The sequence below is a fragment of the Lissotriton helveticus genome, chromosome 3_1, assembly GCF_964261635.1.
Source record: "Lissotriton helveticus chromosome 3_1, aLisHel1.1, whole genome shotgun sequence".
Classification (NCBI taxonomy): domain Eukaryota; kingdom Metazoa; phylum Chordata; class Amphibia; order Caudata; family Salamandridae; genus Lissotriton; species Lissotriton helveticus.
In genome coordinates, this window is record NC_136061.1 from 1,246,167,063 (window position 1) to 1,246,194,864 (window position 27,802).

The 27,802-nt window shown below is 45.7% G+C and overlaps 1 protein-coding gene across 1 annotated transcript in view; it reads right to left on the minus strand.

Annotated features, from left to right (window-relative positions):
• Window positions 1-433: 433 nt before the first annotated feature.
• SNRNP40 (small nuclear ribonucleoprotein U5 subunit 40) overlaps window positions 434-27,802 on the minus strand; it is a 116,547-nt gene continuing 89,178 nt past the window's right edge. The window contains exons 7-10 of the mRNA XM_078683883.1: window positions 24,692-24,774; window positions 24,285-24,346; window positions 3,986-4,089; window positions 434-874 (exon numbers count right to left, since the gene is read on the minus strand). Of these exons, the coding sequence (XP_078540009.1) occupies window positions 825-874; window positions 3,986-4,089; window positions 24,285-24,346; window positions 24,692-24,774 (299 nt within the window). The 3' untranslated portion in view covers window positions 434-824. The remainder of the gene's footprint in view (window positions 875-3,985; window positions 4,090-24,284; window positions 24,347-24,691; window positions 24,775-27,802) is intronic.

The window sequence follows — 27,802 nt, forward strand, 5'->3', positions numbered from 1 at the left end:
ACCTTATTTGACTCTGGTGGCAAGCCACTGGAAGAAGGCCTTGCTATTTATATTTAAGGCTGGTACGATCCAATATCGTTTATGCTTTTCCATAGGACAATATAGTGTCTGTGTTTGTTCCGGAGCAGTCTCTTTCCCATTTTACTTCTTTTTTTAATGTACTATGAAGTATATACCAAAAATATGTAAATACTTTTTTCAAGAAAATATAAATTTACAAAATGCAGAGTAGCTTTATGATTCTTGCAATTGATAAATGATTAAATCTGTTTTGGGCGGAATCCTCTAAAAGAAATCAGCTGCATACTATGCTTTAAAATTTTTGACTATGTTAAGTCTGTCTGCATTTTACTACGTACTTTTAGGATTGTCTCTGACATTTTGATAAGGTTATTCTGATGATGAGAATTATAAAGAAAAGCAGTCACATGCATCTTGTAAAAAGTTTTCCATTTACTTTCAATATAAAGGGGAGGGAGGACAAACAATAATTTCTAATAATTAAATAAAAATTGTATACCACGTTTGAAAAATGGTGTCCGCTTTCAGTAGATATCCAACTTTCTAGAAAAAATAGAATCCATCAGTCTTTCATAAACTGGCAAAGAGCATTCATTCCTTTCCTCCACTCAATACGTCCATAGAATGTCCAACTTGAAGACTGACTCTTCTTCAGCAGCTCTGTCGGCAACAAGAAAGAGGTGAAACCAGCCGCGCAAGGTAAGGTTTCCCCTTGTTGACTGAGTCTTTGCTGAGATTTCTTCGATGAATGAGCAGAAGTTCTGTACATACAAGTGTCCATGAAGTCTTTTTATCCGGCTTGCTCAGAGGATTTCTCCCATGTACAATCTTTTGTCACTAGATGCGGAGACCACTGCAGGAATAGAAGGAAAACATTAGGTAGAGTTAATGAGTTTTTACTAAACGCAAATTATGATGCAACCTCGCAGACATTCAGGAGGTTTGAAATGTCTAAAGGCGTATGTCAGTAAGGGGAACATCACCATACTAAATCTTTCCTTAGATTACGATTAGGGGCAAATCATGCTTTCTACCACACCAGTTGTTACATCCCACCCGGCAAGGTCTTGCAGAGACAAAAGAAGAAGGCTTTGGGGGTATGGTGCCCCACCACACCCAATGGAGGAAGTCATAGAAGTGCTTTCGCCAGACAATTGGAATGCCGGGCAAATAAGACAATGATATATTGTTAAAGTTTTGCTATTTTTCTTAATAAATTTACGCTGCATTTACAACTGTGTTCTCTGCAGACGTACTTTCTTACCACAAAGAACATATATTTGCTATGAGATTAAAATCTGTTAACAGAAAACAATGAAGAACTTACATTTACCTCTGGTGATAATTACATCCAATAAACCTGTTTGGTCAGGATCAGAAGCTAATATAAAGCTGTACTGAAAATATTTGGAGGGTAGAAATTGCTCACCAAATTTCTCATCGTGGAAAGTGAGGGAAGCTTCCGAACTCAAAATTACTTGCCAAGACAAAGCTACTGCAGAGAGTGGAATTCTGATTCAGAGTTCTCCATCACTATTCAAATTTTAGATTTAAGTATTCGAAACCTGCACTAGAGACCACAGTTGTATCAAAAAGTCACTGCTGGAAATTCAGTGCAGAGAGAGGAGTAGCAGTTCTAGTACACATCACTTTCTTCTCTGCAGTAGTGACAAGCCAATTCCAACATGCCATGTATTTGCTGTTGTTTAGACATTTCTTTTGATGCACATTGGAAATAGTGTATTTTTGTGAAACAGTTGAAACCATTGCTCCTGCATGTTTAAAATATATAAAAATTTGGAACCATTCTATTTATTCAATGAGATCCATAGCTACATTTACACAACTGAGTGCCAACAACCAATGGTCGGCAGCGTTTAACCAGGGGTGCAGTTCTACACAGCTTTGCGCCTACAGCCCGGAGGCTGGCAGAGATAGTAGGATCATGTTCATCAAAAGTAACACAACAAAACATCCCAGGAAAACAACAGAGCAAACCAAGGAGAAACCAACAGCCCATGTGTTCTCGCACCAGTCATCTATCTCTCCAAATCATATGGAGAGTGTACGCCGATTAGGACGCTTGTTGGTCCTTTGACACTATCTCTGGGATTGGCACAGCCACTGCTCCGCTGCCTGACAGGAGTCACAATATTTGTAAGTATTTGGGACATATGACCTCTCATAGGTCTGTCGAGAGGATCTGAAGAAATAGGGCCCAAAGGTCGGCGTAGGTCTCCACCTTGTACTCCACCACTAAGGACATGCGTTCCATGGCTAGTATTAATCATAGTTTGTGTAGCCATGCCGTGTGGTCTGTTATATTAGTGGTGCCCCAGCGGGCTAAGATTACCTGACGTGTTGCCAGCAGTGCTAATGTGGTCTTCCCCTTAGGAAGAGTATTGGGAAAGTCGGAGGGTTCGGCAGTCCCAATAAAGTATATGCTGGGAAACGTGAAAGTGTGGTGTTGAACGCTTTGTCTACATCGTCCAGTACTAGCTCCCAAAGGCGAACCAGTCTTGGGAAATTCCATAGTAAGTGTACCAGAGGGCCCGTTAGGCCACACCCCCTCCAGCATTTCTCCAAGCGAACTTTATCCCAGCTATGAATGCAGGATGGGGTGTAGTACCAATATGTTATCACTTTGTGGGCCGATTCCAACCCTGCAGTGTTGTGCGCTGTGTGGAATGCCCTATAGTGTATGTCTGTCCATTGTTTATTTGAGAGTGCTCTACCTACCTCTTCCTCCCAACAAAGCGGTCCTTTGGTTCGCCCTCCCTTCCTCCCGGTGGAAAGCATTGCATATAGCTCAGACACGAGGTGTTTGTCATCGTTTTTGCGATAAGGAACTAACCCTTTCGCATCCTTGTTCTCTCCATCGATGAAACACCTCCGAGCAACAACCCGTGGGGAAGTCGGGGTTGTCTACTATTGAGGACAGCGGGGAGGGGAATGTTGTTAGGCCCTTCTTTCCGGCTACTGCGTCCCATACTTTCATAATTGATGAGGTTACCGGGGAGGAATGTAATCCCCATGCCCTGTGTTTACGTGGAAGCCAGCCTTCCAGCCAGATATTTACTCCAGTCATTGTTTGGTCCATAAAGGACCAGTATTTCTCAGAGATTGGACTGTTCCATTCAACTATATAGTGGAGGTGTGCTGCCTGTAGGTATCTATGGATCAGTGGTAGCCCCAGTCCGCCCTCTCTCTAAGGTGGAGTCAGTTGAGCTATTAGCAATCTTGGTTTTCCCCCTCCCATACATATTTATTGATTGCAAGTTGCGACGTACGGAGAGCCTTCTGCAGTGGGGACCAGTGGCAGTGTCTAAAAGATGTACAGGATGCGGGAGAGCACCGTCATCTTAACTGCTGCAATGCGTCCGAACCACACCAGTTTCAGGCTGGTCCATCCATCGAGGGCCTTAGCTGTCTGGTCCATGAGTGCTGCATAATTTAGTGCTAGAGCCTTAGGTATAGTTGGGGCCACTAGGATGCCCCGATAAGGTGTGGAGTGTTCTGACCAGTGCAGCGGGAATCTAAAGGGGAACCGCCAGACCTCTGTGCTTGCTTCTATCATGGTCACATATTTTTTACTACATTATTTCTATTTTCATGTTGACTTTTTAAACAAGAAAACTACCTTTGGAATTAAAATAAAAAATGTCAATGCCTTTACATTAATTCGCCTGGAGCAGAGATCCATCTTGTAGCATACAAAGCTACATTTGGAAAAGTTCAGCAGTTCCCTGTCATTAACCATAAAGGGTTAAGACTCTGGGCACTCTTCTTACGAGAAGTGTTTTTCTCATTTAAACACAGACCCTAGCGAAAATATTTCTTGAACTTTTACATTCAGGCTCAGGTCACGGAACACTCCTGCTTGCTTGCCTTAAACACTCATGGCCCTTTTGAGTTACAAACAATGCAAATTAACATGTACAGCTGAAAGAAAAGAGTATCTTACCTATGGGCTCATCTGGATGAAAGGCCACCTCATTCACGGAGCCCGCATGCCCTGGTAGCTTGTATAGAATTCTCCTGGATGTTGTGTCCCAGACATAAACAAATCTAAAAAGTAATAAATAATGTGATTTAAGAAGGTTGCAGAGTTCTAAACCGTTTGCCCAGGGGAAAGATCATCCATTAGGGAAGGTATGTGTTTCTTTGTGTAGGCAAAATCTTGGTATTATTCACAGGCAAATATTTTACATGATATAGTTTGCAACAGTTTTGGCAGCTAAATGGACATGGCAAAAGCGATGTATTTTTTTTAGATTTATGAAGCATAACAGGTGATTGTCTCACAACTTTTCAGTGATTCAGCTAGAAAGGAAAGCACTGAAAGTCAAAAGGTATTGCTTGCTTTAGGAGTCCTGATTAAAGTATTTAAATAAAGGCTTATATAGTGAAAAAATAGAAAAACAAATGCTTTCTGTATAAAATTCCTTTATCTTACAGGTAAAGAACTTGAAGGAAGATGTTTCAGTATGGTATCAACATTTTAAATTGTTCTTTATTCATTCATATGTAAGCACTCCATAAGAAGCGGGATGAAACAACATAATGCCCATAGCATGAGGTAACAGTAATACTCCTATGCAGCAGAGCCAAAACCCACTATCTACACATTGAATGACTCGTAACAATAGAGAGCTGTACATTCAAGACAGATTTAAATGAAAAATGAGACATTTCTGTGAGGCATTTAGGATCCTCAGAAATTGGGGTGGAGGGGTTTGGGGAGAGAGCAGGAGCTACAACCATTCATTACAATCTATGTTCCGAATCGCATGTCGTGGTTATGAGCAAGGAAACATCTAGCAGTCAGTTTCATAGTAGCCTGCTATTAACCTTTTAAGTGCGGGTGTTGGCAAATGACCGACATCCGCACTACCTCCCCAATGCATGTGTCGGCCATTGGCCCTCTTTGTTGAGGTATGTAAAGGCTCCCCTGGTGCTCTTCACCAGAGGGAGTCCTTTATTTAAGTGTTTTTTTTTTTTACATCAGGCTGCTCGGTAGGGCTTCCAGAACAAAACTGATTGTTTTTTTTTCTGTAATGACAATCAGCGCTTTGGGCGTGCTGGCAGTTCGGGCTGGACTGTTCCCATGAGGCACAGGGTCAGACTGATTTGCATATGGCCATGTCTGAACTGGGGTGGCTGAGTGGGCTAAAGAATGGTGATGGATTAAACCCAGATCAGTTGACTGGGGGTGGGTGTTTGATTTGCTCAAACGCTCCGTCCATCATCCCCTTTTGTATCGCTTCGTGCTGGCGGTCATTACAGGAAAATTAAATGAAAACGACCCGGTAGGCTAGTTTTACTTTTACTGAATCTGTGCTTGGGGCATATCTAAGCCCTGAGCACTGATTCGTTTGGAAAAAGTATTGTTAGGAAGGGCAGAATCTCCCATTTTCAATGCTACCTATGCCCAGTGTATCCCTGCTTGTGGATCGCCACAGGAGATCAATCCCCAGGCAGGGATTCACCCAGTACACACCAGGGAAAGGGTTTTTCCCTAAATATGGGGGTGGGGGGGTGCCCAAAACAATGGGCCAGTCTTTCTGCCTCCCTGGGGGGCAGATTCCTTGAACTCTCCCTCACCCATGGGGCATCAGTTTTTCTGCCTCTTGAAAGACCACTGTACGGCAGGAATATATATATTTTTAAATAAAATAATGGGTTGGGTCTTGCCCATCATGACAATAGACCCCACTCTCGCCGGTAAAGCCTCAACAGTCTTTTTGCTCCTCTGCAGACTAAAGCATCACACCCCAATGCCAAATGAGAGGACATTGGAGTCTTTTGGAGGCCGTTTTTACATATAGGCCAGGAGAGTTTGGCTAACTTCCAAAATGGTGAATGACTGCACTTTTTGGGCTTGGGTAGGCTGCCACCTGGAAAACCTACCAGACCCAGACAGTCCTGAAAACTAGGCATCCGGAGCAGTCCAGGGTGGTGCGCTTCGCATGGATCTCACACCATTTTCTTCCTCACAATACCCTGCTAACATCAAACATAGACTAAAAAAACACTTTCCTTCAGTTTCTGTGAGGAAACCTTCTGGAATCTGTGGGGAGCGACAAATGTCCTACCACACAGCACCCCCCCCCCCCCCCCCCAAGTCCCCCAATAAAAATGGTACTTCTATTGTGTTGGTAGGCCAAGAGGCCTTGACACAAAAGGTCTTACAGCGCTACGTGGCGAGATCAGTAATAGGGGTAGCTGCAGGATTTGTGGTCGTGGTCAGCCGCCACTTGTGGAAATCTACTGACTACAGACATTTTTTAATACTAGACAACCAAGGGATTCCAGGGTGGTGTGCCTTGCATAGATACCAATAGGTTTTCCTACCTACAATGCCCAGCAAACCTCAAACTTTGCTCGAAATCACATATTCATTACATTTCCGTGAAAGAAACGTCCAGAATCTACAAAATTCCTACCACCCAGTGTTGCTCCACCTGTGCTGATAAAAAACACTGTGCCACTTGTGTTGTTGGGCCTAGTGCTTGCGACTGGAACGTCTCAAACCTAGGAGTTAATGGAGTCCCCTTGCAAGGGCTCCCATTGACCTTGGTTTGATCCGCTCCTGCTGCAGGCACTAGGCCCAGCTACACAAGTGGGACTGCATTTTTAGCGGAACAACTGGGGTGAAGCTGGTTGGTGGGAATTTTGTGGATTCCGGAAGTTTCCATAAAAAAAAATGTAAGGAAAAATGCATGATTTCAGGCAAAGGTTGAGGTTTTCAGGGCAGTGTGGGTGAGAAAACCTCATGGAATCCACACAATTCCCCCAACCTAGATTTACCAAGGTGTCTAGTTAAAAAAAAATGTGCAGATTTGCTAGGTTTCCCGGGGTGCCGTCTGGGCTAGGACTCAAAATCCTTAGAACCCCAGTTAGCAAAAAAAGGGTCTGTTTTGAGTGGAAAACTAATGTATTCATGTTTCGTTGTGGGATGTTTCTTGTAGTGGGCGGGCACTAGGCCTACCCACACATGTAAGATACTATTTTTATCGGTAGACTTGGGGAAATGCTGGCTGGAAGGAAGTTTGTGGCTCCCTGTAGATTCTAGAACTTACCATCACAGAAATGTGAGGAAAATGTGTTTTTAGTAAAGGTTGAGGTTTACAAGGGATTGTGGGTAAAACAAAACTATTGAGACCAATGCAAGTCACGCCAACTTGGAATACTCTAGTTTTAAAAAATGTACAAGTTTGCAAGGTTCTTCTGGGATCTCGCTGAGCTAGGGCCCAAAACCCACAGCGAACCACATTGCAAAAACGGGTCGGCGCTCAGTGGAAAAATGTGATGCGTTCAGGTTGCATTTTGGTCCATTTCCTGTTGCGGGCACTAGAACTACCCTCACAAATCAAGTACTTTTTTTTATCGGGAGACATATTAGAGCATAGACTAGTAGAACATTTGTAATTACCAATTGGATTTTGCTGCATTTAAACTTTTCAAATGTAAGCAATCTAAATCAATCTTGAAAAAAAGCAATCTAAATCATGTGCTAGTTCGGGGAACCACAGTTTCAGAGAAGCACAAATAACCACTGCTCCTAAACTCCATATCTTGTGTCCATTCCAGAAATACATAGGTTTCTTAGATAGCCATTTTTCACTTCACAAATTTCACCACACAAATTGGTCTATACTCAGTACACAATGAAAAACCATTGTATGGTGCAGGTCAGTGGTTGTCTCTGGGTACTTTTGGTTCTTGGAGAACCTACAAACTCCCTCTATATCCCTACAACCATAAGGGCCCAGTGGACATAATGGTATACTGCATTTGTAATAAGCCATTCTGACAAAAAGTTACAGATAAAAAGGTTTACCCAATGGCCATTTTTTTCACACTCATTTTTAACAGTTCTTTATTTCAACAGTTAGTTTCTTTGGGCCAACCTTAAGGGCTCTACACATATATTCGTTGCTGAATTCTGAATTTTGGCTGCTTTTCAGAAATCTATAGAAATCCTGGTTCACCAATGGGTTTCACACAGGATTCCACCACAAACTGGAAGTAGGTTGAGAGGACAAAAAATAAGAAAAATAGACTACCATCTATTTGAAAAATGGCAAGTATGTGGTAAAAAGAATTTTTCTTGATTCAGCTCTGCATGTTCCTGAAAACTGGGAAAATTCTGAGTTCAGCACAGCAAACTGTTCGCTGATGCCATTTTTATAAAAAAAAAAATCCAGGCACATTTTACCTCAAGCACCCTCCCCCCCCCCCCCTTTTAGCAAAAATCTCAAAATGTAGCTATACTTTGACTATTTTCTTGGTCCCCTTCAGGGGAATCCACATACCCAGGGTACCTTTAAAATCCCCAGGATGTTGGGAAAAAAGGATACAATTGTGGCATGGATACTTTATATGGAAAGAACGTTATGGAGCCCTAAGCACGTACTACCCCAACAGGCCAAAAACAGAGATCAGCACTGGGGGGCGGGTGGAAAGGCCCAGCAGGTAAGGGGTAAAACACCCATTAATCAATCAATCAGTTATTTGTAGAGCAAACTAATCACCCTTGAGGGTCTCAAGCCTCCGAGGGGGGGGTGCAGCTACTGCTCAAACAGCAAGGTCTTGAGAAGTCTCCTGAAGGTCAGCAGGTCCTGGGTCTGTCGCAGCTGTGTGGGGAGGGTGTTCCAGGTCTTGGCGGCGAGGTCTGAGAAGGATCTGCCGCCGGTGGAGGTCCTGTGGATGCGTGGGACGGAGGCGAGGGCGAGGTCGGCGGAGCAAAGCTGGCGGGTCGGGGTGTAGAAGGTGAGACGTTTGTTGAGGTATGCTGGTCCGGTGTAGTGGAGTGCTTTGTGGGCATGGGTGAGGAGCTTGAGGGTGATCCTCTTGTTGACTGGGAGCTAGTGCAGGTCTTTCAGGTGGGCAGTGATGTGGGTGTGGCGGGGTATGTCGAGGAGGAGGCGTGTGGAGGCATTCTGTATGCGTTGGAGTCTTTTCTAGACTTTGGCCGTGGTTCCTGCATAGAGGACATTGCCATAGTCCAGTCTGCTACTGACGAGTGCCTAGGTGACCGTCCATCTGGTTCCAGTGGGGATCCATCTGTAGATCTTGCGAAGCATGCGGAGGGTGTTGAAGCAGGAGTAGACGATGGCGTTGACTTGCTGGGTTTTGAGATCGAAGAGTCCAGGATGAACCCTAGGTTGCGTGCGTGGTTGGTGGGTGTGGGTGCGGCTCCCAGGGCGGCTGGCCACCAAGAGTCGTTCCAGGCGGAGGGGGTGGAGCAGAGGATGAGGACCTCTGTCTTCTCCGAATTAAGTTTCAGGAGGCTGGTCTGCATACAGCTGGCGACGGCCTTCATTCCTTCGTGGAGGTTGGTTTTGGCGGTGGCGGGGTTCTTGGTGAGTGAGAGGATCAGTTGAGTGCCGTCTGCGTAGGAGACGATGTTGAGGCTGTGCGAGCGGATGATGTTGGCGAGCGGCGCCATGTAGACGTTGAAAAGGGTAGGGCTGAGGAATGATCATTGGGGCACTCCACAGATGATTTTGGTGTCTTCAGAAAGGAATGGGGTGATGCGGACCCTCTGGGCTCTGTCGGTGAGGAAGGAGGTGGTACAGTCCAGGACTTTGTCGCATATTCCTGCGTCATGCAGGCATGTGCGTAGGGTTCGGTGGCAGACGGTGTCAAGGCGGCCGATTGGTCCAGGAGGATGAGGGCCGCGGTTTCGCCGTTGTCCAGTAGGGCCCTGGTGGCATCTGTGGCAGCGATGAGGGTGGTATCGGTGCTGCGATTGCTGCGGAATCCGGATTGGGACGGGTCCAGAATGTGGTTCTCCTCGAGGAAGTGGGTCAGTTGTCTGTTGACGTTCTTTTCAATGACTTTAACCGGGAGCAGGAGCGGGGAGATGGGCCAGAGGTTCTTGAGGATTTTTAGGTCCGCTGTGTCCCATGAACACAGTCATTTGCAGAGCTCAGGTCCACCTGAAGAGGTATTTTGGCACTATTGGAAGATAATAGCTGTATATTGCTACCCAACATGACAGTAGCCATGTTACGAAACAACGAAGGATGAGAGATATGGTAGATTGGAAACTGCAGCAGATATATTAGTTCACTTGACCCCAGGCCTGGCAAGAATCATTGGTAAACAGACATGAGCAACATTCAGAAGTAAGCAGTGATATTGAGGATATCAATTGCCTTCTTGTCAAAAGATAAGGTATCTATTCAAAACCTGGTATGAACAATACCATTCACCATAAGCTAACCAATGTAAAGGTTTCCATGTGCAGTACCAAAGTAGGTAGCCCCCCTCCAACCTATACCACAGTAAATACACAAAGTAGCATTTCTCCACTTAACTACACAAAAAGATCAGAATATTAAAGCAAAACATGCAACCACCCAGAAAGTACAGGGGGAAATGAACGGCAAATACATGCATCCTACTACCTTGCAAAGAATCCACATGGAGATCTGCCAACTTAAATGATGTTTCCAGCACCTTGGTTCCAGGTTGCTTTTTGTAGGCATGATTTAGGAATATTCTTGAGTTGTGCAATTCCTCATCCCGCTTTGTTTCGCTCTAGAAAAGCAACTTTCTGGAACCACAAATTTTGCAGTACAGGCCAACTTCTATCATGGCTGGGCTTTGTATCAGTCATTTTATCCGCTGTTGGTAAAAACCAACGATGGCTGATTTTTTATAAACAATGTCAAACAGAGTTGTCTCTCGCCTTCTTGCTCCTTTTAACATTCTTCTTCCATTCAGTATTCTCAATACAATGCAAAAGTACAGCACACAAATGAAAAACGTTACACAAAACGTAACATAACATAACATAAAATCTAACATTAATATAATTCAGAGCTCATGTTCTTCTTCAGGGGTCTCTTCTGATAGAAAATGGATGTTTAGTGTTATTTGACTTGATGGCTTTGCACAGAATTGAATTCCAATGAAGTGTGAGAGTAAGTTTCTCTTGTGCCAATTTGTAATGCGGAGAGAGTAGCCATATTCTTTTTTACAACTTCTTACAAACACATTAAAAACAATGCTTGCTGAACACTCCACAACTTGTGGAGCAGATAGAGTTCTTTAAAAAAATGTCTTCTCAACAAGACAATGTCATTCAGCTTTCTTTCAACAATAGGTAGGAAGGGCACCCATTATCAATGGTACCATGAACGATAGCCATTTTGCTGAGTCGTACCAGTCAATCAATCAATTAGGATTTATAAAGCACAGCTAATCATCCAATAGGGTGTCCAAGCACCTGCAGGTCCCAAAGGCTTATTTGAACAGCCATGTCTTGAGGGCCATTTTGAATTCAGGAAGTGAGGTGATGGTCCGGAGGTGCGTAGGGAGGCTGTTCCAGGTCTTTGCTGCGATGTGGGTGAAGGTGTGTCCTTTACTTCTGCTTCGGCACATGTGGGGAGTATGGGCAAGTGAAAAGGAGGTGGAGCGAAGTCTTCTAGACGGTTGGTGGAACTTCAGGTGGTGGTTAATGTATGCGGGTAATTGGTTTTGTAGAGCCTTGTGTGTTCGTGGGTTAGCAGTTTGACTTGGCATCTCTTCTGCACGGGGAGACAGTGGAGTTGCCAGAGGTGGGTTGTGATGTGGGTTTATTAGGGAAGGCTGAGCAGGAGTCTGGCTGTGGCGTTCCGTATGGTCTGAAGTGTCTGAAGGAGGTATGTGGCGATTCCTACCTAGAGGGCATCGCCACCGTCCAGACTGCTGGTGATGAGGACGTGTTTCATGGTGCGCCTCGTGTAGGGGTAGCCACTTAAAGATCTTACCATGCATGTGCTGAGTGAGGAAGCAGGCGGAGATGGCGGTCATCTGTGATTTCATGGTGAGATTGTTGCCAATGATGATTCTGAGATGTCTGGTATGGTTGGAGGGAGTGGGTGCGGGTCGTTGGGTCTGATGGCCACCAGGAGCTTTTCTGTGTTGTTGCCAAAGATCAGTATTTTCGTCTTGTCTGTGTTCAGCTGCAGGTAGTTCTTCATCCAGTTGGCGACATTTGTCATGCATCTGTGGAAGTTGGTTCTAGTGGCGGTGGGGTTGTCCGTGAGTGAGAGGATGAGTTGGGTGTCATTGTGTAGGAAATTCTTCCAGTGAGAAAGGAGATGATCCATCAGAGTGCGTCCCCTTGGATGCAGAAGTGGTGGAGTCTTTCGATCAGCATGTGGTGGATACAGTGTCGAAGGCTGTCGAGAGGTCAAGGAGGATCAAATCGGCATTTTCTCCTCAGTTAAGGAGGGTTTGGATGTTGTTAGTGGCTGCGATAACAGCTGTTCCAGTGCTGTGATTTTGCTTTGGAAGCCGCTGTGTAGCTGGTTCTGCTCCAGGTGAGTCCGGAGTTGATTGTTGATTATCTTTTCTAGTACCTTAGCTGGGAATGGGAGCAGGGAGATTGGCCAGTAATTTTTTAGTTCGCTGGGGTCAGTGGAGTTTTTTTTTATTTTGGAGCAGTGGTCTTACTTTGGTGTGTTTCTAGGCATTGGGAAATGTTACCGTGGTGTCAGAGGTGCTGATTAGGGTGGTGAGTTCCTGGCTGAACCTTTGGTTTTCATGGTTTTAGATGTAGTGCTGGAATGGGTTTGTGGGAGCTCCAGAGTGGATGGATTTCATGGTGGAGAGGGTGCCCTGGGTGGAGAGGATGTTCCAGATGGTCAGTGTGTGGGTTGTGTCAATTACGGGGATGATGTATCTGTTGAGGAAGTCCATAGGTGTGGGTGAGGTGCAAAGTTTCTGTATATGTTGGCAACCTTGGTGTGGAAGAAATGGGCGAGGTGGTCGCACAGCTCCTGTGAGTGTATGATGTTTTTTGCTGGCAGCTGGGTTGGAGTATTGCTTAACGATGTTGAAAAGTTCCTTGGTGTTGTTGGCACTCGTTTCGATGCATGCAGCAAGGGCCGTCTTTGTTGCCCACAGCAGGTGGGGGTAGAGGTTGAGGGAGGTCTTGAAGTCTGCCCTGTCGAAGGTGCCCTTGCTGGCGCACCATCTACTCTCCAACTGTTTGCTGTCCCATTTTGCTGGTCTGAGTTCTTGGGTGTACCAGCTGGCCTTTTTGGAGGATTTTCTCTGAATTCTGCTCTTGATGGAGATGGAGCTGTCTGCACAATTGGTGATCCAGGCATTGAAGTTTCTCACTCCCTGTTCGAGGTTTGGTGGCGGTAGCAAGGTTTGAGGTGTTGAGGGTGTTAACCCAGCTGGTTTCCAAGACTTTGTTCCACCTCCGGTGGGGTGAGTTAGTCATTTTTCGGAGATGCTGAAGTGGATGATGGAGTAATCGGTCCATGTCAGTTCTTGGACATGGCTCTATTTGACACAAATGCTGAAGGTAAAAATTGGGTGCAGCGTGTGTCCTGGAGTGTGAGGAGAGTCATGGACCCTCAGGGTCAATCCGAGGCTGCTCCTACTGTCGAGGTGGTGGCAGTGTTTTTGTTGTCTGGGTCGTCAATGTGAAAATTTAGGCCACCGAGGAAGATGTAGTCCTTGGAGTCTAACGCTAGCGGCTGAATGAAGTTTGCGATGGTGTCACTGAAGCTGGGGGCCGGTATGCGAGGGAGCTCTGGTGGTTGTCTGGTTGTCCATGTAACGTGGGTCCCTTGCTCGCTGCGCCACTGGATTCAAGCTAGTCTGGTGAATGAGGGATGATACTCCGAAACTAGTCCTAGGATGCTTGTTTCCAGTCCAGGGAGGATCTGGTCTGGCAGTTCGGGCTGGACTGCTCCCATGGAGAGCAGGTACAAGACTGATTTGCAAACGGCTGGGTCCAAACTGGGGCGACGTGGAGAGCAAAATAACATTGAATTAAACCCAGATCTGAGACTGGGGGTGAGTGTTTGAAAAGTTTATCATTTTATTTTGTGATGTTACTGGTCACATGACTAGGTATAGTTGGCCATTGGGCTTTTTGTATTCCTCTAAGACAGCAACACACACTGGGAGTTTAGGTGTAATTGAATGGGCCATCCCTGGCAGGATGGGAGGAAGGAGCTGGTCCCAGCCTCACTTACACCTAAATAGGCTGTGTTCCGTCCCCACACAAAGGGTTACATACCTACTGTAGTTAGTCTGGAGCCAGGACAGGGAAGGCAGGGAATCTGTGCACTTCAAAGGCATGCATCTAGAAGCTTCTATTCACTTCAAAAGCACAACCATGTATTAAAAAAAGGACCTCAGACACCACTACTTGAATGCACTTCTGAACCTGTGGGTACTCTGCCAGGAAGGAGGACTGATATGCTTTGGAAGGTCTGCCAATCTGGACTCCTTTCTGCTGGACTCTTGCTTTGCTATACTGACCTGCTGCCCCCTTGCCTGAGCGAGAATGACTGGACCTGTATCACTTGAACCCAGAATGACTCCAAGGGCTAGTTGGTTGGCCTCCTGATCTGAAGCCTCAAGGGCGTAACAGGCTTCCAACCATCTTGCACCTAGACTCTGCCATCTGTGAGTCTGCTCTGCCAAGTGGAGCCACTCCAGTCCTGGACCCTTGGCCTGAGGTGCTTGCCAGTGGAACCAATGCATCTTCTCTGCTGAACGGCGAATCCTCGAGCAGAACCAATGCATATCCTCGGTTGAACAAAGCATGCTAGAGCAGAACCGATGCATCACTGTTGCTGCGTGGATTGGACCTGTCGCAAAGACCCACATTGTCCAACGCAGTGTTCGGAACGGACGCATCACCTCGGTGGCGCATCGCATCCCAAGCCCAGGTTCTCGCATTTCTTGTCGACAGCAGCCTGAGGACGATGTCGAACTCCGCACTGCAGCCCAGCAGCGCCATGAACAATACACATTGCCAGCTGCGTACCACACCCCCGACATCAGACTTCGGATCACAAGCCCCATCGACGGGATCCTCGACAACAACGCAACTGGACCTCACACAGCAGCCGCGCCGCATCATGGGACCGACGCATTGCTTCAGCTGTGCGGCATATCTTTGATCCGGAAACACACAACGCTCCGCAACCAAGATTTAAGATTTTGTGTTCAGCGGGCCTAACTGTGTCCCTGTAGCTGGACCGCGCTCCATCGCGGATGGCTCGAACATGTGACTTTGTTCTGGTAAGGCACAACCAGATATATTCAGTAGCGCTTTGTGCTATTTGGCGCTATTTCCACTATAAAATTTAAAATTCAATATCTCCAGTGCTACTATTTGGAATTTTTCTTGTCTTGTTTTATTTATTAATAGCAACTATTTTTCTAAATCTGAAGTGGGCTCTTTTTGTGGTGTGTTTTCACTGTTTTACTGTTTGAGGCAGTGTGTGAACTATTTATGCAACACTGCAATGTTAAGCTTGACTGCTTTGCGTCAAGCTACCAAGGGGCTTATCACAGGTTAATTTGGGGTTTGCTTATGCCTTACCCTGACAAGGACTGTGGTTGCTTCTTTATCAGGGCTGAAAGCCCAAGCAACCAATAACCCAATTTCTTACAGATTAACAAAGACTTGTACTTGCTACTGGCTATTCTTCAGACAAAGAGCAGGAAGCTATGGATTATGCTACTACTTAAGTAGCAGCGAACCGTGTTGCTGTTATACCTTGGAGAAGCATTTTGCATACCTGGCTACTCAGTATCACTTACAAATCACTCTTCTTGCATAGGAATGGTTGGAACTATAATACTTGGCTTGATCTGAGGCCTTGTGTGGCTTCACCCACCCCACTGCTTTATGCATATGTGCTGCTAATTGAACTTATTGCTGTATAGCATGGGCGAACAATGTAAAGGTGAGGCACACCTGATCCAGGATTCATTTGGTAGATCACTAGAGAAAAAATGGAATATGCTACTTACCAGTATGCATCTGTTCTTGGCATGTAGGGCTGCCGATATTCATATCTGTGCATAGATCGCCACCTAGTGTTGGGTCCGGATGATTGCACATTGTTGTCCTGGAAGAGTCTTCGAAGTATCACGAGATAGGTGGCTCCTCCCTCGGACTACAGTGCGCATGGGCATCCTCTCCATCCTCCGATTGTTTTTCGCCATTGTGGCAGAGATGGAGTATAGTACAGTAAGAGATGTCCATGCAAAGAGTGAATGCTACAGCTGCAACGGGCACCGGGGAGGTGGGTGGGCGATATGAATATCAGCAGCCCTACATGCCAAGAACAGATGCATACTGGTAAGTAGCATATTCCGTTCGAGGCATGTGGGATGCTGAATTCACATCTGTGCATAGAATGTATAGCAGTATCTCCCCTAGCGGTGGCCACCTGTGCCAGCTGCAGCAGTCTGAAAAAGAGTTTTGAGAACAGCCTGTCCTACAACAGCTTGCTGTTTGGAATGTACATCTACACAATAGTGTTTGGTAAATGTATGTATGGTTGACCATGTGGCTGCTCTACAAATTTCGTGTAAAGGAATATTTCCTAGGAATGCCATGGATGCCCCTAGTTTGCGTGTAGAATGCGCTCTTGGGGGTAACTGTTAAGGTGTGTTTTGCCTTTAAATAGCATATTTGGATGCACTTAACAATCCATCTGGCTATACTTGATTTTGAAATAGGGTTGCCTTTGTGTTGCGGTGAGAAAGCAACAAACAACTGTTTTGTCTTTCGAAATGCCTTCGTTCTATCTATATAGTATAGCAGAGCTCTCTTGACATCTAGAGTATGCAAGGCCCTTTCAGCTACGGTCTGTGGATTTTGAAAGAAGACTGGCAGTTCTATTTTTTGATTTATATGAAAATGGGATACCACTTTTGGCATGAATTTAGGGTTTGTTCTGAGAACTACTCTATTAGCATGTACTTGAATGAATGGTTCTTGAATAGTTAGGGCTTGCAGCTCACTAACTCTTCTAAGTGAAGTAATGGCAATAAGGAAAGCCACCTTCCAAGTAAGAAATTGTAGTTCGCATGAGTGTAGTGGTTCAAAAGGTGGTCCCATAAGTCTGGTTAAAACGATGTTTAGATTCCAGACTGGTGAAGGTGGGTGTTTTGGGGGAATTAATCATTTCAGTCCCTCCATAAATGCTTTAATTGCTGGCACTCTGAACAGTGAAAGGTGTTGCCTGTTTTGGAGATATGCTGCTAACACATCTAAATGTATCCTGATGGATGAATAGGCTAAATTGCAACGTTGTAGGTGCAAGAGATAGCAAATGATGTTTTGTGTAGAAGCGTCCAATGGGTTTATATCGTTCTTACTGCAGTAAATAACGAAACATTTCCACTTAGCTGCATAACATGCCCTGGTAGTGGGTCTTCCTGCCTCTTTGATAATATTCATGCAGTCTGGAGGCAAGTTCAGGTATCCAAACTCTAGGATTTCAGGAGCCAGATCGCCAGGTTTAGCTGTTGTGGGTCTGGGTGTTGGATTTCGCCATGGCTCTGAGTTAGAAGACTGGGTGTGAGTCGTAATCTTTGATGAGGCACCACTGACAGTTCTAGGAACGTTGTGTACCATGGTTGCCTCGCCCATGTGGGAGCAACTAGGATTAGCGTCAGCGAATGTTGGCGCATTTTGCGTGCCACTAGCGGTATTAATGGAGCTGGGGGGAAAGCGTACGCAAATTTGCCTGACCAGTTCATCCATATCGCATTGCCCTGCGACTGCGGATGTGGGAACCTGGCGGCAAAGTACTGGCATTTTGCGTTTTTGCTTGTGGCAAACAGATCTATCTCCGGTTGTCCCCACTGCCGGAAGAATGGTTGGAGCACATTGGGGTGAATCTCCCACTCGTGCATCTGTTGACTGTGCCTGCTGAGCAGGTCGGCTATTTGATTATCCTTGCCTGGGAGGTGTTCTGCCATGAGAAACATGTTCCTTTGAATGGCCCATTTCCACACACTCTGAGCCAGGTGCAACAGCTGTGGGGAATGTGTTCCTCCCTGTTTTTGAATGTAATACATAGCTGTCATGTTGTCCGTCCGGATCAACACAGTCTTGTTGCATAAGTGTTTCTTGAACGCTTTTAGGGCTAGAAAGACCGCCATCAATTCTAGTAGGTTGATGTGCATCTTTTTCTGTATAGTCGATAGGCCCTGGACTGTGTAATGCAGGACATGGGCTCCCCAGCCTAGCAGGGATGCGTCCGCTGTCATCACTATTTGTGGGACAGGTTCCTGGAACAGTCGTCCTTTGCAAAGGTTTTGTGTATTCCACCAATGCAGAGAGTTGTATGCCCGACTGGTCACCAACACTAGGTCTTTTAATTGTCCCTGAGCCTGGTTCCACTGCCTTGCTAGGCACTCCTGTAGTGGACGCATGTGTAGTCTGGCATGAGGGACTATGAATACGCACGAGGCCATCATGCCTATTAGTTGCATAAACACTCGTGCTGGCAATGAGTGTTGTGGTTTGAACCTTTGGATTAACGTTTGCATTGCGTTGATCCGTGCAGTGTTTGGATATGCCTTTGCTGCTAGTGTATCTACTGTTGCTCCCAGGTACTGTTGTACGTGGGAGGGTTGTAGGTGTGACTTTGGGTAGTTCAGCGAGAAACCTAGACTGTGCAGGAGATGAATGGTCTTAGACATGTGGCTGGCACATTGCTGGGCCGATGGTGCCTGTATTAGCCAATCGTCCAGATATGGATACGCATGAATGTGTTGTCTCCTGAGATGCGCCGCCACTGTCGCTAGGCATTTTGTGAACACCCGTGGAGCTGTTGTTACACCGAATGGTAGGTCTTTGAACTGGTAGTGCTGCCCTTGAATGGTAAACCTGAGATACTTTCTGTGAGCAGGGTGTATCGGTATATGAAAATATGCGTCTGAGGTCTAGAGTTGCTAGGAAGTCTCCCTGCTGTAGCAGTGGTAAGACTTGTTGCAGAGTGAGCATGTGAAAATGCTCTGATAAAATGTATTGGTTGAGGGGCCTGAGGTCTAATATTGGTCTGAGAGATCCGTCCTTTTTTGGAATGAAGAAGCATAGTGAGTATACTCCTGTCCCTTGATGCTTCAATGGGACTGGTTCTACGGCCCTCTTTTGCAGCATACTGATGACCTCTTGCTGCAACAATGTTATATGTTCCTTTGTACATTGGACGGTGTACAGGTGGGATGTTGGGTGGTGTTGATGTGAGTTCTAGGCAATAGCCATGTTGGATAATTTGCCTGACCCACTTGTCTGTAGTGATGTTTAGCCAGACTGGTAGGAACTGTTGTACTCTTCCCCCGACCGGTGTTGTATGGTCTGGGGGTAGTGCCAAGAAGTCACTGTTTGGTATTAGTGGAGGATCTTTTGGCATTGCCTCCACAACCTCTGCCCTTGTTATTATTTCCTCGGTATCCACCACGATTTGTGTTTTTATTGTATGTGGATTGTGTATTAGTTTTGTATGTGGAGGATTGCTGCGATGTATTACCTCGTGCTCCTCCTCTATAGTTGGAGCGACAAAAGGAGCCTTTGTGTTGCTGGGACTGAAGAGCTCCCATTGACTTTGCAGTCTCTGTGTCCTTTTTCATTTTGTCCAGAATTGAGTCAACTGCTGGACCAAACAAAAAATCGGGGTTTAATGGCTGGTTAAGAATTGTGGTCTAGACTTCATTCTTAAATCCAGATATGCGAAGCCATGCGTGTCTCCTAAGCAGTACGCTTGTGTTGATAGATCTGGCAGCTGTATCTGCCGCGTCTAAAGCACATTTAATGGAGGCATTGGTGATGAGCTTTCCCTCCTGTATAAGTTCATCTGCCTGCTCCTTGAAAGGCTCAGGTAAGTGTTGGAGAAGTCCTTCTAGACTGTCATAGTGCGCCCTGTCATATCTAGCCAGTAAGGCTTGAGTATTGGCTATTCTCCATGAGTTTGCTGCTTGAGCAGCTACTCTCTTGCCTGATGCTTCTAAAATCTCTGACTCCTTATCAGGAGGAGGAGCCTCTCCAGTAGTTTGGGAATTAGCACGCTTTCGTGCGTTGGATACCACCAATGAGTCTAAAGGCAGTTGTCCCCTGATGTAAGTAGGGTCTACTGGTGCAGCCCTATACTTTTTCTCAATTCTAGGGTTGATGACACGTGCCCTAGCAGTGTCTTTGAATATGTCATTTGCGTGCTTGAGGACCCCTTTTAACATTGGAAGTGTTTTGACACTTTTTTCTGATGTTGCAAGTGTATCAAACAGAACATCCTCCTCTACAGCATCTGAATGCATTTCTACATTGTGGGAGAGTGCTGCCTTTCTATTACTGAGTTGAAAGCCACTGTGTCTTCTGTAGGTGATGGCTTAACTGGGTATACATTTGTATCTATAATGGGTTGAGCCCCATCTGTGTCTGGGCCATCCCCCCATCACCCCAAGGCTGTGAGTTGGGGTCTACAAATGGGTTTTGTGGATATCCAAATCCTACATCTGCGTCCTGATCTACATCTGGGTTGTAGTCAGAGCGAGCAGGTGAGTATGGTGCATATGGAGTAGTAGTACAAAAGGGGGTGGTGATGGACGGAGCATCTGAACCAATCAAACACTCACACCCAGTCAAAAGATCTGGGTTTAATCCATCACCGTTCTTTAGCCCACTCTGCCACCCCAGTTCAGACATGGCTATATGCAAATCAGTCTGACCCTGTGCCTCATGGGAAAAGTCCAGCCGAACTGCCAAGCCATGCCTTCCCTGGACCAGAAACAAGCTTCCGAGGACCGGTTTCTGGCATTACAGCCGTCTTCACCCCGGCTTGCTTGAATCCAGTGGCAAAGTGAGCAAGGGACTCACGTCTGAGCATACCCTGCCACACTTATGGCGCCCAAAAGCGGTACAAAAGGGGGTGGTGATGGACAGAGCATCTGAACCAATCAAACACTCACACCCAGTCAAAAGATCTGGGTTTAATCCATCACCGTTCTTTAGCCCACTCTGCCACCCCAGTTCATACAGGGCTATATGCAAATCAGTCTGACCCTGTGCCTCATGGGAACAGTCCAGCCAGAACTGCCAAGCCATGCCTTCCCTGGACCGGAAACAAGCTTCCGAGGACCGGTTTCTGGCATTACAGCCGTCTTCAGCCCGGCTTGCTTGAATCCAGTGGCAAAGTGAGCAAGGGACTCACGTCTGAGCATACCCTGCCACACTTATGGCGGCCAAAAGCGGTACAAAAGGGGGTGGTGATGGACAGAGCATCTGAACCAATCAAACACTCACACCCAGTCAAAAGATTTGGGTTTAATCCATCACTGTTCTTTAGCCCACTCTGTCACCCCAGTTCATACATGGCTATATGCAAATCAGTCTGACCCTGTGCCTCATGGGAACAGTCCAGCCCAAACTGCCAAGCCATGCCTTCCCTGGACCGGAAACAAGCTTCCGAGGACCGGTTTCTGGCATTACAGCCGTCTTCAGCCCGGCTTGCTTGAATCCAGTGGCAAAGTGAGCAAGGGACTCACGTCTGAGCATACCCTGCCACACTTATGGTGGCCAAAAGCGGTACAAAAGGGGGTGGTGATGGACGGAGCATCTGAACCAATCAAACACTCACACCCAGTCAAAAGATCTGGGTTTAATCCATCACCGTTCTTTAGCCCACTCTGCCACCCCAGTTCATACATGGCTATATGCAAATCAGTCTGACCCTGTGCCTCATGGGAACAGTCCAGCCCGAACTGCCAAGCCATGCCTTCCCTGGACCGGAAACAAGCTTCCGAGGACCGGTTTCTGGCATTACAGCCGTCTTCAGCCCGGCTTGCTTGAATCCAGTGGCAAAGTGAGCAAGGGACTCACGTCTGACCATACCCTGCCACACTTATGGCGGCCAAAAGCGGTACAAAAGGGGGTGGTGATGGACGGAGCATCTGAACCAATCAAACACTCACACCCAGTCAAAAGATCTGGGTTTAATCCATCACCGTTCTTTAGCCCACTCTGCCACCCCAGTTCAGACATGGCTATATGCAAATCAGTCTGACCCAGTGCCTCATGGGAACAGTCCAGCCCGAACTGCCAAGCCATGCCTTCCCTGGACCGGAAACAAGCTTCCGAGGACCGGTTTTTGGCATTACAGCCGTCTTCAGCCCGGCTTGCTTGAATCCAGTGGCAAAGTGAGCAAGGGACTCTTATGGTGACCAAAAGCGGTACAAAACTGGACTGTTCCCACGAGGCACAGGGTCAGACTGATTTGCATATGGCCATGTCTGAACTGGGGTGGCTGAGTGAGCTAAAGAATGGTGATGGATTAAACCCAGATCAGCTGACTGGGGGTGAGAGTTTGATTTGCTCAAACGCTCCGTCCATCATCCCCTTTTGTATCGCATATGGAGTAGTAGGCATAGCTGGAGAGATAGGTTGGAAAAGAATAGGACAGGTTGCACAGTCTCTTTTCTTTTTGAGTGGTATTTTGGAAAAGTCTTCAACAGGCACTGGTCCTTTCTTCCTTGTATAAACCGTCACTTTCCCAGTGTTTGGGTCAATATATAGTTTGGACTGATCTTCTGTGGAGGGTCTGGATGGATGATCTCCTCTTCCACAGTCTTTTGCCATGGCGCCGTAGGTTTAGATTTCACTTTTTTCGGTTCGATGCCTTTGTTCGGGTCGACCGTTTTTGGTGTCTGGGTCTGCTTTTGAGGCTTTAGTGTCGGTCCGACAGGTTTGGTCGGTGCGACGTCTTTTACAGGTTGCACCACTTTTTTCGGACCGATTTGTTTTGTCGGTTCGATAATCTTTGTTGGGTGTCCCGACTTGTTCGGCTGTAGAGGTGTCCTCGGAGCCTGCGGCTTTGGCTCGATGTCCTTCTTTGGATGGATGGGCTTCGCTTCGGTTCGACCGCTCTCGGTTCGACCACTCTCTGTTGGTCTACTTTTGGTTTCGATTTCGGGTCGACGATCGCCTTGGGTGTAGCCCTTTTGCCTTAGTCGACAACCTTTTGTTCCTTTCCGGCTGTCGAACTGGATTTGTTAGAGTCGACGGCCCTTGGTTTCGAAGGTTTAAATGGAACGCTGGCCTTCGGTTCGGCGCCCTTTGTGTTTATCACCTTCGGTTCGACGACGTTCGGTCCGAAGACTGTCATGTCGATGACTTTCGGTTTCGATTGAATTGGCTTTGGATTACGTGTCTCAGAAGGCTCTTTTTGTATGTTCTTAGCCGAGCGGATTTGCGGGGCTATAGAACCAGTATTTAGATCTTGGCTAAGGCCTGTTGGCGATGCCTCGACCTGAGTCTCTGATATTGGTGTAGTGTCTGTGTGGGGCGGTGTACTCACGGTTCGCCCCCCGTTGTCATCGGAGTCGTCTTCGACAGCTATGATGTCTTGGTCGTATTCCTCGACCTCGACGATCTGTTCTTCCTCGTCGATATAATATTCAGAGTCATGCTCGGAGTATGGATCTTCATCTTGATCCGAATCTTCGGCGTCAACTAGTTTTTCCTCATCGTCGAAGATATTCTCGGGCTCCGGTGCCGACCTCTGCATTTCTTGCCTTGCCGCCCGCCGAATCTGGATCGTCTTTTTGGACCGGAATTGAGCACAAGCTAGGAAATTATCTTCATTATGATCTGGTGATAAACATTTGTTGCACACAGGATGCTTATCTGTATGCGGAAACTTCGAGTTGCACTGCGGGCAATATTTGAATGGACTTCGTTCCATCGACCGTCGGTCCACGTGGCGTCGAGAAGGCCTAACGGCCCAATTCGACGACCGGAGTGCAAGTAAATTATGAAGAAAGCTTTTCGGTACCGATCGAAAACAATACCGACGAATCCTAAGGCCTTTTGGAAAAGTTTATTTCGATTCCAAACTTGGAGTGCTGAAAAGTGCATCCGAACCCAATGGCGGAAAAAACAATCTGAGGATGGAGAGGATGGAGAGGATGCCCATGCGCACTGTAGTCGGAGGGAGGAGCCACCTATCTCGTGATACTTCGAAGACTCATCCAGGATAACAATGTGCAATCATCCGGACCCAACACTAGGCGGCGATCTATGCACAGATATGAATTCAGCAACCCACATGCCTCGAAAACTTGCATACAATGGATCTAAAAAAAGTTAATTTAACAAAGTCTATGTTTATCTTGAAAATCCAGAATGGATCTGGCCTTCACTGAACCTACTTGTGGGACACCAGTTCATAAAAAAACACCCAATAGAGCTTTTTAAGTGTTAGGTCGACATGTTCAGAATGGTGCAAAAAGCCAAACCTGCAGGATTTAAATCTGTGACAAAGAATTACACATCTCCTATATCTAGTGCCTGCAGATGCACAGCTATCACATTGCCTTGAATGTATTTATTGTTAGCAGGCTTACAATGCAACTTGCTTTACCAGTTCACTCGATATGATGGAGCAATGAAGTTAATATGTTTTATGGAAAATGAAAACATTTTAAGGAATTCTCACCTGTCGGCAGATCCTGCTGCCACTCTTCCTCCATCTGGAGACCAAGAACACCTCAAGAGATTCTGTAAAATAATCAAGACATAAATATATATTTTTTGTACACAGGAATCATCACACATGGCGGCTTTAAATTTATGGAATCAAACTAACTGCTCTCTAGAAAGATTAATTGAGTAATTCAAGCATGTACTTAGTTATCACCAAGTGTCAGCGCATCATTACTTTTCATCAATTAGATGGTAGATGTTAAAAGGCAATTAATTTACAACCAAAGACAATAAAATGGCTCTTTTAGGATGTAATTAAATGTCTCCTCTGCACATTAATCATATTGATAGTAAAACTGCTTGGGGCATTTTGATTAAGATTGCAGTATAAAACCAGCCATACTCATGCATGTGACCAACCTTCTCAAAGTTGTGGACGTTCCCCTGAAATATTTTCACACATCGCTCCTTCGGGGCAAATGGACGCACGTCCCAAATACGGACTGGATGCAAATAAGGAGAAAACACATACATGAGGAACTAGACTGATACGGTCCTCGATTAGGAACAAAAAAACATTGCACAAGAAAATAAAACGGCAGTTGGGCAACCAGGGCATTAGAGGTCACATGTAGGGTTTCATCTGCAAAAAGGGAACCATGGTAGCAGTAGCATCTGCCGGTAAGCAGAGGTGAAAGGCCTTAGGCAGCTCTGTAAATTCAAGCAAATAGCGGGCTTTGTAGTGTACACTTCTGAGATGCAGCAGTAGTGGCATTTAATTGTGAGTGTACTTTGCAGGGTAAATATTACTTTGATGCTCACTCTACAGATCCTATCTCCTACACAAAAAAACAAAGTAACATGAAGAAAAAGTTACTTACCTTCGGTTACGTATTATCTGGTAGAGACATGATCTAGCCGCAGATTCCGGACTTTAGAATCTTCCACAGGAGAAAGACTGGATCTGGAATTTTTTTCCCATAGCACGTCCGTGCCCCATTAAAGGGTGTCCTGCGACTCTGTATCGACATCTTCCACTGGATGCGGCGTCGACGGAGTCCATATAACTCCCTCGCAAATGTCAATTTCTTCCATAACTATTTCCCGCGCTCAAACGTGAAGCCACATATAGAAACTGCCTAAAAAAACTGTGCTTTTACCAAGAAGGGGTAACCCTGTGTCCCTCAGAACCTGGGTATGTATGGTTAAAGACAAAAATGGTTCTGTCGGGTGAATAAATTGCTTTTGCGTGAAGGCTAGGTTAGCTCATAACAAAATATAACCAATAAAAATGAGAAGACCTCTCTGACAACAAATATAGTTCAAAACTTTTATATGAAAAAGCAAGGTCACATTAAAACACCGGAATTACTTCATTCCATTTCAGTTTCAATTATAAGTGAAAGGTGACTATTAGTGAGCAAAGTGAATAGTGCAACAAATTTAGTGACACATATTTACAATTATATACAAAGTTTATACAAGGAAGAGTGGGCGGGGGGAAAGATTTTTGGCGGTCAGAGTTCTAAGTTAGTACTCCAAGGAGACAGATGGTGACTGTGCCCGTTCCCGGAGGGTTCTTGACCAGTATTGTGCGTCGACGTTTCGATCATGATGTGCCCCGATTGGTGGTCATGCGGATCTTTATCAAGACAGGGGGGGGGAGAGGGGGGGGTGATGTTGATTTTCGGATACACAGGAGGCAAATGTCACACACTGTGGGAAGGCCAATAGGTCAATCTAACGTGGAGGAACACTTTCCAAAGGAGCAGGGTACCGGCTTTCATTGCTCGCGGTCGCTCAAACCGCGGAAAGTGTTCCTCCACGTTAGATTGACCTATTGGCCTTCCCACAGTGTGTGACATTTGCCTCCTGTGTATCCGAAAATCAACATCACCCCGCCCCCCCCCCCTCGTACCCCCCTCCCCCCCTGTCTTGATAAAGATCCGCGTGACCACCAATCGGGGCACATCATGATCGAAACGTCGACGCACAATACTGGTCAAGAACCCTCCGGGAACGGGCACAGTCACCATCTGTCTCCTTGGAGTACTAACTTAGAACTCTGACCGCCAAAAATCTTTCCCCCCGCCCACTCTTCCTTGTATAAACTTTGTATATAATTGTAAATATGTGTCACTAAATTTGTTGCACTATTCACTTTGCTCACTAATAGTCACCTTTCACTTATAATTGAAACTGAAATGGAATGAAGTAATTCCGGTGTTTTAATGTGACCTTGCTTTTTCATATAAAAGTTTTGAACTATATTTGTTGTAAGAGAGGTCTTCTCATTTTTATTGGTTATATTTTGTTATGAGCTAACCTAGCCTTCACGCAAAAGCAATTTATTCACCCGACAGAACCATTTTTGTCTTTAACTAAAAAAACTGTGCGCCAAAATAAAAGACACTCATGTGTCAAATAATCACTCGAGTCTTCATTTTTTTTCATTCAGGATGTGAATGACCATAATGAAATCTTTGAGACAAAAGAATACTCCCTTAACAGACCGGGCAAGACAGGAGGTCTTTAAGGAATCTGCGGCCAGATCCTGTCTCTACCAGCTAATGCTTTACCGTAGGTAAGTAACTTGTTGATCTGATAGCGACATCTAGCCGCTGATTCCTTACTTTAGAATCCAATGCCAAAGCCATACCACCCAAGAAGGGGGTCTGCGAACTGAGCAGGACTAGTCTCTCATTTTAACAAACCTGGTACAGAACAAGAGAAAAAGATTGGACATTCATAATAATTTAGGTGAGCAATACCTACCCTACCACATTAAAACTCGTGGAAGGAACCACAGGTAAGTGAAGTCACCAGATATTTAAACCATGGGATTAAAATACCCACGTTGGTGTGACAAACCCATGTCACAAAGCTATTCGCACCCCTAACAGGATTCGAACCATGCATTCTCTCAAGACTTGTCTCTTCGACTGAGACACACTGCCCAGATACCCCTAGGGGTGACGGGGTAGTGCTAAACAAATGCGTTTGATTGATTGATTGATTCTGACCTCACAATAACTGTTGACAGAACCACAGTTACAAAAGTCATAAAAACATTAAAAGCATGTGGATAACATTACCCATGACAATAAGACGTCGCCAAATGACCCTATAAAAATAAACCCATTTGGACTTATATCCAGACCTGAACTGTGTATTTGTACCTGTGGAATACAGAGCAGCAGGCCATGCCACTGAGCAATACCTTTATGCCCTATAAAGTCCTGACCTAGCCAGGACTGCTCTGCAAATTACGCAGAGAAAAATCCATCTCTGGTGGAGAAAGCATAAGCAATGTTCTTATCAAAAAAGTCAAAGGACAACAATAGCAACTATGGGCACAAAAGAAGTCTTTCCATAGGAAAAAGAACTAGAGAGGATATCCTATATATAAAATATATATGGATAATGGTACTTACTCAGTAAACATCTGTTCCTGGCATGTAGAGCTGTAGAACCACATGCATAGCATACTCCTGCCATCTAGTGTTGGGCCCGGATGTTTGCAAGTTGTGT